A 15,480-nucleotide genomic window follows, 5' to 3' on the forward strand; every position below is an offset into this window, starting at 1 on the left:
GTGTTTTAAGCATGCTTATCTGCATGGTTAATATGTACTGCTCAATCTGCATGTGTGTGGGTTTTTTTAATCTGTTTTTTGTTGTTGTTGTTGTTGTTGTTGTTGTTGTTGTTGTTGTATGCTGAGGTCTCTCAGCCACTGTAGAAAAGTGCAAAGCCCAGAAACTGGGAAAGAAAAAAAATGCTTGGCTGCACCGGCTCTTCCACTCCGAGCATGAGCAGCGTAAGCTTGTCAGGAGTGAACCGACTCATCTGCTGACTGCCTCTCTCCACCTCAGTGCCACCTTGTTTAGCCTGATCCGCCAATCTTCAGCAAGCTAATGCAAGATGACACTTTGTCACCAGAATCCTAAACTCTACCCACAATACAATTTGTCATCGCATTCAGGATCCCGTGACATTCATAAGAGCTTCTCTGTCAGTATCAATTTCAGTCTTACTTTAAGGGGGTCTGAGCCCTGGCATTCTCAATAACAGATGCTCCAACAGTGTCCCCAAGGTTCATCGCCACAGTATCCTCAGAGTGCTCAAGGCCCTGACAGCTGGTCATATTCATAGTACAATATCTACATCTGCTCTGCGTCTTTAGCTTGTCCTAAATTAATATAGTCATTTTTAGTTTAGTTTTTAAATTGTGCTATGTTTAGAAACCTGTTTCAAAAATAATTTCATACATCAACACACACTTTTATAATTGTACATTGATTTATACTGCATTTACTAGCCTATGAGGCTGTAACATCCATCTCTAATCAAGGTGACACCTGTCTTATACTGGCCTAAAGGCAGAAGTGAAATACAAGCGTAATGATGCATTTATGAGAAGTAATGTCTGACCCTTGAGGAAACAATGCAAATTAGACACCCGGACATTAACATACTGGCTCTTGACCTAACCGACATTATACTAACATTTACATTACTTGTTCAGCCCATAATATGATCACTGTGGAGAAAGTTTTAACTGAAGGTTGACGCAACCTTTTCAAGAGTAAGGCTGGGCAATCAGTCTTAATCTTGGGGGAGCAATGTGCGGTTAACCTACTCAGGTTACATCACATCTAATATATCTGCTTTTTGCAATCTGCCTGTATTAGAAAAGCAAAGTAATGAATTGAACGTGGAACCTAATTAAAAGTAGACTGCGAATCTGTAAGTCAAAAGGTCAGCAGTCTGTTTCACTGTATACTGGGCCTCACAAAATTAACCTTGTCAAGTAAGATTAGGATAAAAATACTTGTGTGCAAATCAAAAAACACCAGTAGAACCAACTCGGTGAAATCAGTGTGACTTCAAAAGGCGAATGGCTGTAACCTTCTCCGAGTAACCGCTTCCTATAGCCAGGCCTGGCAAAGCGATTAATCTTTTTATTTTTGGATCACTTTTCTACTTCTCTATTTCTTCATTTGTTAATGCAAAAGTCAGACAACAGTTCTGCCAGAAGAACTACTTTGTCAGCAAGTTAATTGCATTTACATGGTAGAGTGAAGCCAAAGCTGGAGCAAATTAGAGAACTCAGCCATGGACTCTGCTGAAACAACAGGCACTTTGCAAAATGCCACGTGAAAAATAAACACTCGACAATACTTTAAAAAAAACAACATTTGTCAAAGTTACTCGCCATCTGCATTTATACAAGATCTTTTCAATATTTTTCCTTCTGATTTGTCCACATGCAGATCATTTTATATCCTAAAACAAAGAAAGAAAGAAAATAGTCCTCCGAGGGAAAACAACAGGATAAAGAGGACTGCAGACAACGGCATATGGCCAGTATTATAACCTAAATCTCTGAGGGACGAAATCCATAATTTGGATATTGGGCAATGCATCCAGTTGTGGTTGTTGGTATATGAGACATTTGAACACTCAGTCAATGTTTTAAATAATAACGGCTTGTCATTTACAGTGTTGTTTTACCCACTTTATCAGTCTGATAACTGTATACTCAACAGTACATTGATTTTTGAATTTCTCCTTTTCCTGAAATTGGGTTTGATTATTGCAAGTAAATATACTTCCAAATGGCCAACGGTATAATTTGAGCACAGCAGTCGACCAGTTTTTGAAGATGTCCCTGCTGATTTAGAAGGGTTGATGACTCAGTGTTTACCACTAATGTTTTCAATGAAGTATTTCCACTGAAAAACATTTCCACTGCTGGCAGCACTTGAAAACTCTCAAGGTGACCTCACCTCACTTCACATAGTTTATAGCTGGCCAGTACTTGCCAGTAACACGTCATCAAGCACCAGGCCCCGAAAAATATCACTTCCTACATTATAAATAACATTTGGGGTTTGGATTTTCTTTTTCTTTTCGCTCAGCAGATTAGTGAATCTAGTTAGTGAATTGGAATAATGAATCAATAAGTTAACATTTTAAGGCAAACAAATTATTAACAAATGTAGCTTTTATTACTAGGGTGAGAAGCAGATGTTTATTTATATATCCAGTAAAGATAAAGTAACTTCACCAATAATTTGAGAGTAATACTCAACATAATTTCTCTAATTAATTCTGTTTTCAGTTCCAGGAAAAATCTGTTCCTTTTCACAGCCTCATTCAAGTTAGTTGCACGCATCAGGTGTTTTCTGTGCAGTTTGTGAAATGCTTTTAGACATTCGCAGCAGTTTTTAAATATGGTAATATTTAACAGTTAAGTTGTAGAGATAATGAAGACGCTAAAACTTTAGGCACAATTAAAGGGAACCAGATAGTTGCTTGTCGTTTTTCGTTTTTCACATTGCACCCAGTCATTTATTACGAAGCCCCGCAGGGGACATGGGAGAAAAAAAATTAAGACGGACTTTTGCGAGATCTCGCAAAACTATCTCGGGATCTCGCAAAAGTTTTGCGAGATCTCGCAAAAGTCCGTCTTAATTTTTTTTTTCTCCCATGTCCCCTGCGGGGCTCTGTAATTATCAATATAAAGTTATCAAGCAATTTGAGACTGGGCAGTCTTAAACTTCAATAAATAAATAAATGTTAGAAGTAAAGAATTGACCACATAGTGCTGGGTGTATCTATACTGCTGTTAGCAGGAGTTAAAGTGCACTGGAATGATGTGGAATGGTGTTCTGACACCTAAAGTAAATGAGTATTTAAGTAGTAGTTTAACTAGTAGTAGTTTTCCATCTGCACCATTTATACATTAATGGTGCAGATGGAAGAGCTGCTCTCGTGGTACTGCAGCATCTAGCTCGTGCTACTAAAGAGCAGTGAACATAAATGGAGTACAGTGGCAGGTACTTTCAAATGCGTCTTTTCAAACAGCTCAACAAATCACAAATCACCCAACGAAAACTTTGTTTCTGTGCTGTTTGTCATACAATGTATCTCATTAGCTAAGTTTAAACTGGCTAGAAAAAAGTGTGACGGTCTAGCAGATATAGAGATGTAAGAAAAAACACATGAGAAGAAGATAAGCGATTATTTTTCAAAGGTAAGAAATGCTCAGCTCATGACATTTGATAAACTGAATTTTAAAGCTTGCATGTGTAATGTCCTAATTCACTATTACTTGATGTGTTGCTGAAGTGATGATCTTTTCATGTTGGGAAACATCTTGCATGAAAAACTCTGCAGCTTAGTGCAGGGTTGATCACAGTAATGCACTTTGTTGGACTGGTGCAGAGTATGGTGTGGCGTTCATGGTCAATTAGGTTAAATAAAGGGTCGCAGACGTCAATTTAAATTTATGGTGATGTTGTTGATTAGATTTACTGACCAAATTCTACATTTTATACTAGCTTCGTTCTGTGAGGGGTCGGAAATCAGCCATGATGGCCCATGAAACATCTGCTTGTAGCTTGTTAAACTCAGCTAGCTAAAGCCACAGAGAGCAGGAGAAGCGGCAGGACAGATCAGCTGATCACAACCTGCAAACAAAGTAAAATCTACTGAAGCTCACAATACAAATCATTGGCTGAGTTATTTCTAACTGATTCTTTTTCCCACGCTCCACTGCTGCACCTGATCTTAGGGTCCCCCCACCTGCCAAAGCCCACTTTAACCCCTGCCTGTAAGGTATGATTTGTAAATTGTCTTTGCAGTGTGCTCCAGGAATCCAAATCAGCCCATCCTGTCCATTAATTTAAAATGAAAAAAAACAACATTAACCAAAAAACGATTTGCAATTACAACCTCATGAGCGCACCAGGGGCCATTGAAAATTTAAATCAAACAATAAAAGCTTAATTTCATTTGTGCGTTCAGATCATAGGACTGCGAATACAACAGTTGTGTGAGGCTGATTCATGTAATACCCCCCCTCTCTCTGGTTCCAGAATCCCGCTGACACAGCAGCTGTGAGAAATCCGTTGTGGTTGTGTGTGTGTATGTGTGGGTGTGGGATCTGTGTGTGAGTGGGAGGGTGAGTGTGGGTGTGTGCACCTCTGCCTGCGTGTGTGCATTTGTGTGTGTGTCACTGTGTGCGTGATTGTGTGCTTGTGCAGGTGGTAAGAGGGAGGGACAGAAATGCCTGTGAGCTGAATAACAAATCTAGCATACGGCACACCTGAGGAGCTGTCACTGTCATAATCAGCCGTTTATAATGCATGGCAGAAGGGGGACAGGAGTCGAGAGGAGGAAACGAGGACACAGTTGGTATCAAAGCTCTGTCAGTATTATATCCTTTTCTTTTATCCTCTCTATTGCTGCATGCAGAATTGAAAAGGTGAGGCAAGACTCTTTTTTTCAAATTCATTTTCACTCTGTTCAAATGTTCTATGAGTGATGCTGTGGATTTTTTGCTCAGCCACATTTGTCACATGTGAAAATCTGGACAGCTCTACTTCCTCCTTGCCTTCATCCTTTCTTCACACCCCACCTGGCCCAGCAGGTTTATGTCCGGACACCTCCTCCAGAGAGAACTCAAGGTGACACATAGTTCCTCAGGCACAGATGAGAGGCTGTGTCCCTCGGCTTCCTGACAACCGCCAGTTGGCCCCCTCGTTTCTTCCTCTTCACAACCGCACCAGAGTCTCTGCCCAGTGTGTACACGCCACCCCCCCTCTCCACCCCCCCTCTTGAGCCCTGTGTTGTTTCAGTGCTAGCTAATCTATGGTTCAGCTGTGAGGGCCACAGGAGCGGCAGGTTGACTCAATTCCAGCTCACTGACACAATCATTCACTGCTTGCACTGGGAGTGCTGGGGTTGTGTCCGGGTAGCCGGAACGCTGCCTGTTAGACAGCCTGCCTGATATTTTTCTGCAGGGTCAGCAGAGACTTGGCCAAGCTAGCATCGTGATGGAGTAAATCAATGAAACCCAATTAGATACCAAGAAAGATGAGGGGGGTATTGAGGAGAAAAAGCACAAAGAGAGACAAAACAGGATCCTTAAGACTTTTTTTGGATGAAAACATCCTAAAGCACAGAATATCATATTTTTAAAAAACGGAACTGCAGATAGCTTCAGTGAAGATCCATGAGATTTCAAAAGCATTGTGTGAGACGTGCTTTGTCTGTTTAAGGAGTGTGGATTCTGTGAGTCACACTGATGAATCATTCTTTGGTTTAACCAAATATAGTAAAGCTATGACTAAGGAAACACCAGAAACACTGACCCTAAAAACTCTTCACTTCAAAGTCTTTGCTGTGTCCTACTGACCCTTCCTCAGCATCCCAGCGGGTGAAAGGAACAGTCATGAGTCTGTGTGGAGGGCGAGAGTAAAGGCAATATGTCTCATGATCACCTCCTGAGTGAGCCAAATGAGGCACCCTTCGCACTGAGCAACCTGCCACTAACATCTGCTGCTTTGGCTACAAGTGCCTTTCTATGCTATATAATTTGTGTGCTGCTTAATGGTTTGAAGCATTGTCTATGATACAAGGAAAGAACTGAATACAAAAACTACCATTAGTTTAACAAAAAAAATGCATTTTCTTATTGACATCAGTGGATCGTTTTTTATTTGTTTTTGTTTCTTTGGATGGCAGAGAGTTGCACATATTGAAGGCAAACACAAGTCTATCACTGGATGAAATCCAGGCAGAATCACAGAATGAACAACAATGCATTACAACCTTCTCTATATTGCTCATTTTTAGGTGCTTTATTTTTCAGCAATTATCTGTTCCAGATGAAAAGTGCAGCAATATTTTCAAAGTTAATGAAAGAAAAACATCACTTTTGATAACCTGCTGACTGCTAATGAGCTGTAAAGATAGCATTTTGCACCAGACAATAATCCTGTTCATACTAATGGGGAAAAAATAAATACTAATATCCACGGGCAAGCGTGTTGGAGTAGGTACTATGACAATTACTGTGAACGAGGATCATATTTTAATCTCATTAGAGCACACTATAATGTATCAAATCAACAATGTTGTCTTCAGTAAAATTCATAATGATCTTAATTTGGTTGTCCCTAAGACGATTGGTTTTATATTAAAAATAAGCATCTTAATTTTCTATGTTTAATCTATAATGATACACTATGATGATGTTTTATATTCACAAACTTTCTTTTTATAATTTGTTCCCCTTGTAATTGTAATGAACACACTGTACCGCTTTAAGCAATCTGACAAACTCCAAGAACAAGCCAGACCTTTGCCACCTTTTTAAGCCTGCAGTAATTATTAACACATTTTTGTTACCAGGCTTCTCCTTCATTTGCATTAAAGCAATCTAATAAATGTGAAAACTAAACTCTCCCAGCTGAAAACATGAAGATAACCAAAAAAAAAAAAACCCAAAATCAAGCATTTATTGGGATAACCTCTAATCTCATTACCTCTGTGATTACAGGAAAAAAAACTGTCTTATTCCCAACTGCCTCCAAAATTAAGCTCCTAATAAGAAAGCCCAGTGTGAGGTAGAGGGAGATGCAAGGGGTAGATCAGCAGCAGCACCAGCCTTTGTGTAAATCCACTGATGCCCCTGTGCTTAGACAGGCTGTTGGTCCACTCCTAAATCATATGGGCTGGGCTGTCACGGCCAAAGACCTTGTCTTCTTGCAGATCAATAGTGATAAGGGAAAATACATTTTTGAGCTGGAAATACTGAAGACAAAAGAGACAACAGATTTCAGAAAGCTCAGGAGGAATGTTAAAAGAATAAAAAGAAATGTTATGTGTCAATTTGGAAATTGATAGTCTCCCTGCATTAGCTTATCATTTAGGCAATGCAGTGTGGCCATGCAGTCGAGTGCTGTGAGTGTCTGTATATGTATGTGTGTTTTTTTGCAGAAGCCTTACTTTGATCTGTCATATAAGATAACATGGTGATATGACAGCATTATTTATTAAAGCAAACTTTCAAGTTTTGCTCCAAAAGCTCAAGTGACAGAATCACAGACGTGTAAAGGAAACTTGTTAAGCTGCTTTTCTCATTACCATTAGGATGTGCATGGCAGATATTTTATGCCATGTTTGTGGGTTGGGTCTGTGGATAGACTAAGATGTCTCAGCGCCTAATGACAGAACACTCCCATTAGCTTGTACTGTAGGTGACTGTGGGTTCTGTGCTAATGAGCAAATGTAGCACGCTAACACTCTAAGCTGAACTCTGAACAATAAATAATTGGGATAAGTGTCTTTTTGCACATGCGTGTGCCATTACAAATCAATAGCCACACTTTTATTGCATCACTAATTAAAGATGTTTTCTTCTCTCCTTGGGTTGCTCGGGAGTTCAACACAATTTCCCTCAATCAGGCAATCAATCACTATTAGATCTGTGTGGCACACCAGCATGCAGCAGACAGATGTGGCCTCCAGCAAAAAACTGCAATCCATAAATTGGGGCAGACACACACTTGTAAAAGCCCCGTGACTCCGTAGACATTGCCAGAGCTGCTTGCAAAGCAGCATTTTGCCTTTATTTGTCGACAAAGGGGGTGGCACCAAGCTGCTTTACTGACATGTCTTTTCACAAGAAATTACAGAGAGAAAATGCTCAGCAGAAATTTTCGTGCATGTCTCCCTTGCTGTTTGTCACTTTGCAAATAATAAAATATAATCAGATCCTTTCAAGGTTACAAAACTTCAGCCAAGTAACCGTGCAATATTTTCGTCAACATGCCACGCACTATGTGGAGGATGCGAAGCGGAAACCTTGCTAAAAATCATTGTAAAAAGCAGGAAAAAAACAGGCATATATCTGTGTACATGCTATACAGAGTTGCAGCTACACCACGTCTCTTTTTGGCTCTATTGTTCAAATGGAATAAAAGACTCAATGAGCTGATTTGGAATGAGAGGAGAATAATCAGAGCAATACGACGGTCCTTAGAGATCCTTTATTGAATGCATAACAATGAAGCTTGATTGAAATTGATAATGGCGTTGAGGTGCTCCTTTCCGCTCACTAATTTGTTCCAAAGCAACCTTTGACATGCATAGGACAATGACAGTGACAATGTAATTAGCCAATTGTTGAAGGAGGTCAAAATATGTGTGTTTTTACCCAAAGGGAATATATTTCAATGCTAAATACTACCATTTGCAAGATACAAAGCTGGGCCCACAAGTGTCATTGAATATTGTGATATACAGTAAATTTGGCTTTCGCAAGTAAATGCCTAAGCTCCGCATTACACTATGTGCGAGCAGAGGGTGAACTGTGTCATATTCCTGTATCAACACAAAGTCAGCATGAAGAAGTGCCGCGGATGTGAAAGTGCTGCTGACCTCGTCCATTTTTCTTCCAGTGCGGTCAAGGCCACCGTGCTGCAATACACCACACAACATCCAATTGTGCAGACTAAAAGGTGTGGAATCGAGGGCTCCTCCGGGCCACCGGCCCCCAGACACCTGTGCTTATGAGAGTCAACAGCAGTGTCAGCATCACCACCAACATGCATCATATAGCTGCCTCACACACGCTTGCAAAACAAAGTTATCTGTCTGCACACAGAGTCGCTCAGGCCAGAGAATATATTATCCACAGACTGCAAAGTGACCTTGATGGCAAAAATGTTCTCCTCTACATTTTGAAGCCAAAACATGTGTTGCACGAAGACTTCTTCAAATCAAATCAAATCACTTTTTATTGTCACATCACATGTGCAGGCACACTGGCACAGCACATGCGAGTGAAATTCTTGTGTGCGAGCCCCACAAGCAACAGAGATGTGCAAACACAACAACACAAACGAGCAAAATACAAGAATGGCCAACCTGAAACTAATAAATATATGTACAATATATAATAGTGTATGCATTTCTGGATGTGTATACTAAATCTTTTCCTGTGTGTGTGTGTGTGTGTGTGTGTGTGTGTGTATACACATTTTTACAAATTAAATAGTAAAAAAAATAAAATAATAATAATAATAATAATAAAATATATAAAATATACAGAGTTGAATATGTGCAAAACAAGTGGCATTTATATACAGTGTGGAGTGCATAATGTTGAAGTTCCAGTAGTGAAGCTGAGGTGTCTTGGGGGTCTCAGATTGGTATTATGCATCATGCAATGTGATATTGTTTGATTGAATGCACCAAGTCCAAATTGGATTCCCACTAACGCCTCCTCTCGTCCCTGCCTAGACAAGTACTGATGAAAGATAACCGCCTCTGCATTAATCAAAGAGATGGAGCATTTTGATCCCACTCTCAATTAGATTACATAAATGTAACAATTTGTACAAAATGTGATATCAATTATCAGCAGGTCATTCGGTTTGATCTCTTGCCCTATTCTGTCACAGCAAAGAAAGGAAGGGCACGTGAAATGTGGCTGCCTTTGGTAAATAACTGGCTTTCCTTAATCGACGAAAGAAAGGGAAACGTGACCACAACAGTTTATCTGTGACAGGTGTGTGTTATATTCATTTTTGATGTGCATTCTTCTTCTTCTTCTTCTTCTTCTTCTGTTTACATTAATGAACGGTTTAATTATTACTTTTAATCATCAGGCGTGTTAATTGATAACAGAAGAGTCAGAGGTGACTTAAGTCCCATTTCTGCAAGAAGGAAGCACTTAAAAAACTGAAGAAGCTTCTCGGATGAGAGGTGAAACAACTTAAAGAAGTCCAGACGCTTTTCTTTGCAAGCTTTGACTACAATGACCTGGATGACTGAGAACCTTCACAGACACACTTAAAAAAACAAAACTACACATCGTTTGCTTCTCGTATGTGTGTATGTGTGTTGCGTGTAAGAGGAATTTAATGGTGCTTGCTGTTGATTTAGGATTACAACAGACTCTCAGGAGTGGATGGTTTGATTTGTAGGAGTGGAGGCAGCATCACACGCCTACTTGTCTGTACCTGAAACCGCCAATAACTTGGAAAACAATAGATTGCCCAGGAGGGGGTGAACCGAAAGTCAGCCTTTGTTTATTATTTGCAGATGGAATAAGTATTTTTTTCCCTCTCCCCCATCTACAGAAATAAAATATCTCAGATGCGATCTCTTTCGTGGAGCTATCTCATGATAGTTAATTAGGTGTCAGCAGCACAACCCAGGTGACTTAACCTTCATCAGGCTGTATCACATGAGGAGGCAATTTAAGAGAATTATTCATTGTGTCTTTGAGTGGAACATGAAAAAAATATCTTTGCTTGCAAATTCTAAGCTGAGGAAAGATGAATAGACTGCAGAATTCCAAATTCCAGAACGAGTGAGCCATTTATGAAACAATGAGCTTGTTAGCCTGTGATGGGGTGCTCAGTGTATATGTGTATATGCATGTGCACATGTGTTTGTGTGTGTGTTAGAGAGAGAGAGAGAGATAACCAAAGCAGATTCACACCCTAATCACCGATAAATACCATACCATACCATACCACCTTTATTTATAAAGCACTTTAACATAAAACCAGAGTTCACAAAGTGCTGTACATGCTAAAAGCATAAGTAAAGAAAATTAAAATGAGATAAGATCAAATAAATAACTAAAAAACTAAAATAAATTGAAACATGTCAAAACAAATTGAGTCAACCCCTCTAATCAATGCCAAAGGCTTCAGCGAATAAATATGTTTTAAGACGACTTTTAAATTCAGAGAGAGAAGAGGCCTGCCTAACATGCAAGGGTAGATCATTCCACAACAGCAAAAGCATGATCACCTTTAGATTTATACTTAGTTTTTGGTACCTTAAGGAGCTGCTGATTGGCGGACCTAAGGGAACGGGGAGGTGTATATGGTTGTATACACACACACACTGGACTTTCTGGACATTGTTTTTGCACAACACTGGTCACTATATTCTTCATTTCCAGTTAATACTTGTACAGCTGCTGTTATTGTGTATATATTTATTTATATTTAGATTTCTTCATACATTCTTATATAGTTCTATATATTGTGTATTGTGTATTTTGTTGTACAGTTATTTTATTTTCAACTTTAATTTATATATTTTATCTTATTCTTCCCAGTTAAATTTACCCTTCATTCTAATTTGTGTTGTACAGTTATTTCATTTTTAACCTTAATTTATATTTTATTCCTTCCTAGTTAAATTTACCCTTTTTAATTTTTCATATTTATTTCCTATCTTATTCATAGCCTTTCCTTTTTTTGTTTTCTTTAGGTCACGAGCAGTTGTCCAAGCATTTCACTACATATCGTACTGTGTATGACTGTGTACGTGACAAATAAAATTTGAATTTGAATTTGATTTGTAGTAGCTCCGAGAGGTAGGAGGGGGCCAGGCCATTAAGATAAATGATAATCCTTAGGATGTAACATGCAGCAAACAATATTTATCCCAGGGCTGGTGTGATCTGAATGTCACACCTAATGATCGGTAAAATCTGGGCTGTTTTTCATGCCAGCTGACAGACAGCTAACTGGTTTACTGATGCCCATGACATTCAAAAAGCATTTTCTTTCTCAGAGGAGTCTGGAGCCAATGACCAAAGAGTTTGGCTGGGAAACTATAAGGAAATACCAAAATGCTCCACTAAATGTGTGGCAATCATCGCTAAATAACTGTGTGAGTCTTTGGTTTGATACACTACTAAAACTTTTTAATACCTATGTACCGGTATATGAAAACCATATACTGCGTTTGGAATCAGGACACTAATGTCCAATTAGCAGTTTTGTAATCGTGTATCTTTTCAGGCTGGAAATGTAAACCTATAGTTGTTTCTTCTACGTTTGAAAGCATACTTTCATTTGATGCATACTTTACCTATAAGACAGACAACAAGAACAACAACAGCAATAAAAATGCCATGTCAATAGTCATTAGACGAGATAGCTAAAGAGAACCCGCTCCTTTCCAATAGTGAAATTGGCTGTGTCACCGGCAGGGAGAGACAGTGAGATGGGCGGTTTATAGACTAGTGGCCGGGGCTTTTTTTTTTTTTTTCGTTTTCGTGTCGGACTGGATGGGAGGGCGCAGCAGCCTCAGTACCAGGCAGTGCTCTTCCCTCCGTCAGCTACGGACTGGATAGATAGAGACAGAGGAGGAGGCTGCTACATGCTGCCGCCGCTCCTGACGCTGCTCCTGCCTTTGTCGTAGAAGGATCTCTCTTTTTTTCTCCATCGAGGGCTGTACTTGAGTCAGCGGGATATTCTTTTTTTTTTTTAAATTTTTAAATTTCTTTTTTTCTCTCCCTTTCTTTTCACGGATTCGGAGGGAATTAAGCATTCACGGGCGTCCAAATGTGTTCCTTACACGAGGGCAGCGGTCTGCTTCTGCTGCTGGTCTTGGCAGGACTGCAGGTAATGTAACGTGTAAAGCGGCTTCCAGCAGGAGTTACACCGGACAGTTTCGCCGCTTGTTTTCTTTCGTAGCGACGCTGTTAATGTTGAGTTTGGGGAACCCGGGCACGGTGCTTAGACCCTCCAGCGGCCACTTTACATTGTGTGCAGTTTGATAAAAACAGTACACAAAAATCCGCTGTAAAGTGGCTTTGACTTAAATGGCTTCTTTCTTTCTTTTCTTCTTTTTCAAGAGATGCTGCGTGCGCATTTTAGCCAAAAAAAACAAAGAAAATAATCATTTGGATGATTTGCAATCATTTTGCAGGCTAATGTGTTCTCAGTTGGGCGATACAGGCCCACGTTAACCTAGTTATGACTTGGTTATATTTAGTTTGGTTTAATATTTATGTAGATTGCTGCAGCGTGTCTCTGTCCCCCCGGGCGAGTTAATTGCATCTGTGGTAGAAAAGAAAAGTCTTTAAGATGAACAATGAAAAGTAGCCGACTACATGTTATTGTGGTAATTTCACCTCAGTGATGGGATAATGATTGTTGTCCAGCCTTAAGGTTGGAACCCCTCTGTGTAATGGGGTGACTTGTGGAAATGTATTTATTTTCATTAGTCAGACACTTTGAGCAACAGGGGAAAAAGCAATCAGGCAGTTAAATGAAAGCTTTTTGGGATCTGAAAAAACTGCAACTGTGATTTATGTTAACATTTGTATCTAGAAATATACATCCCTTATTCTAACGTGCCAGACTTCCAGCTCTGCTCCTCCTCCTGCTCCCCCAACCCCTCCTCTCTGCCAGCATTTTCCATTTAAATTCCTCTGATTAAGAATGGCAAGTGGCACGGATACTCACAATGCTCTTTTTCAGCGGGGCTCCTCTCGTCTTACATTCTTTTGAGAGTGCACGCAAAGAAACAGGGCCAGGCCTCCCTTCCTAAGAGCTGTTAGTTGGCTACATTTGGGCATGCCTGGAGACCAGAGCATTTTTTCTTAATAAGTATACCCTGCGTGTGTTCTTCACAGTCGCTGTTTTCTTTGTTTGGCGCAAAACTCACTCTTTATGGAAACACAAGTTTCATAAGCTTTGTTTTCTTTCTTTACAACAGCCACATTACTCTCTAAATATCTTGTCCCCCCAACTACAGCTTTCTTCTTGAAATTGGGGGGGGGATATAAAAAGGAACATATTGATCAGTCACAACCTCGCAGAGTCTTTAGAAAACGCTGTGGTTTGAGGGTGTTTATTCAGACATTCACACGTAAATGTTTATTCCCTCAACAGTGGATTGTTAGCATTTACTTTTTATTCCCTTGTTCCTGTACTTCAAAGTGAAGAGTGTTTGTCTAGAGTAGTGTGTTGATCAGAGGGGCTGGCCAAGAGTGTTGGCTATTACCCTGTGCCTGGGCCCCTACACAGAGACAAATGGAGCTTGTTCTTGCCTAGCCATGCTTTTTGGCTAATGCTTAACCCTTTTGGCCTCATTATCCTAATTGCGGTCCCTGCTATAAAAACAACAGATGCTTTTGTACAACTGTAGGGACTTCAGAACGTGACCAAGGGGTTTCGGAGGCAACAGGAGTGCATTTCTGAAGGTTGATTTATGACATTGTTGCCCCTTTCCCACCCCCACCCCACTATTACAGATTGCAGCAGAGGGCAGGGGTGCCCCACCATGCAGGCCAGGCTTCTCTGAAGATGTATACAAGGTTGTGGTGCCAGATATCACCGAGAAAGGACAGCCCCTTTTTAACGGTAAGTAGTGAAACATTCCTTGCCCTGTTATGTCTCTCCTTGAGGGTGCGAGTGTGTGCATGCATGCATATCAGTTGAGCGTGCTCACCTACCTCCATGTGGTACAATTCAGGGAGGATCAGAACAAGCCTGACAGATTTAAACAATTAGCTTTAGTGCTGTTCTGTGGTATTGCAAGTCATGTAGTTTGCCTTGTAAACCAGCTTAAATGTGCCTCAGCTTTTTATGGCTCTTTTCTGCTTTGCTTGCATGGTGGTTTTTTTTCTCATCTCAGAGCAAGTTGAAAACCAGGCACATTGTTAGCTGACTGCTGGGCAAACACTGTGGCTACATTAGTATTATTATTATTTTTAGTTTACCTTTTTAGCAACTAATATCTGGTGGATCAAAACTTGTTGAATCCAGTGAAGATGTGACTCCTGTTGCAAAGCGTTGAAACCCAATTACTCACACATTCGAACACTTACACAACGTTAATCAAGCAAATAGTTTAGTTATTAAACATTCCCTGCCTTCCAATGAAGGGATGAATCATTTTCATTATCTTATGCCATTGCATTGCAATGTGTTGTCATAATTTATCATCACTTCTGTACAGATTTCAATCAAACTCGTTAAACATTTTGCCTGTTAGGTCAAACACTCAAAAGTTCCTGCTACAATGGTAGTGTTCTCAACTACAGGGTGACACTGCTAAGCCCACTCAATAGCAGTAATAACAGCAATTTAAATATCCTGGGGAATGTTTGTTACAGCAGTAGTCCTTCTTTGCTGAACACAGAAGTGGGTTTTATGTTTTTTCCAGCATATAAACTGGTGCAAACAAGAAAGTAGCAGTTCATTACGTTGCAGCAGGCATGACCAATACTGCTTCTTTGGAGTTTAATATTGGTGAAATGAGGATGCAGCTACTGTGAAATGGTACGCAGGTCTGGAGACGGTAATAAAAGTGGAATATATCACCGTTGTGCCATCAGAAGGGTTAGAGCCTTGAGGTCATTTGGACTAGTAAACATTCTCGATTTCACAGCGCGTGCCTAAAACTCGCACGCTGCCGTTGGTGTGAGTCTGTGGGGTGGAGGTGGCGGGGTAGCAGT

General features: G+C 40.1%; 1 protein-coding gene across 1 annotated transcript in view; it reads left to right on the plus strand.

Annotated features, from left to right (window-relative positions):
* The first annotated feature begins 12,300 nt into the window (after window positions 1-12,300).
* cdh2 (cadherin 2, type 1, N-cadherin (neuronal)) overlaps window positions 12,301-15,480 on the plus strand; it is a 61,310-nt gene continuing 58,130 nt past the window's right edge. The window contains exons 1-2 of the mRNA XM_026150927.1: window positions 12,301-12,637; window positions 14,275-14,383. Coding sequence (XP_026006712.1) covers window positions 12,578-12,637; window positions 14,275-14,383 — 169 coding nt within the window. The 5' untranslated portion in view covers window positions 12,301-12,577. The remainder of the gene's footprint in view (window positions 12,638-14,274; window positions 14,384-15,480) is intronic.

The sequence above is a fragment of the Astatotilapia calliptera genome, chromosome 18 (assembly GCF_900246225.1).
Source record: "Astatotilapia calliptera chromosome 18, fAstCal1.2, whole genome shotgun sequence".
Taxonomy (NCBI): domain Eukaryota; kingdom Metazoa; phylum Chordata; class Actinopteri; order Cichliformes; family Cichlidae; genus Astatotilapia; species Astatotilapia calliptera.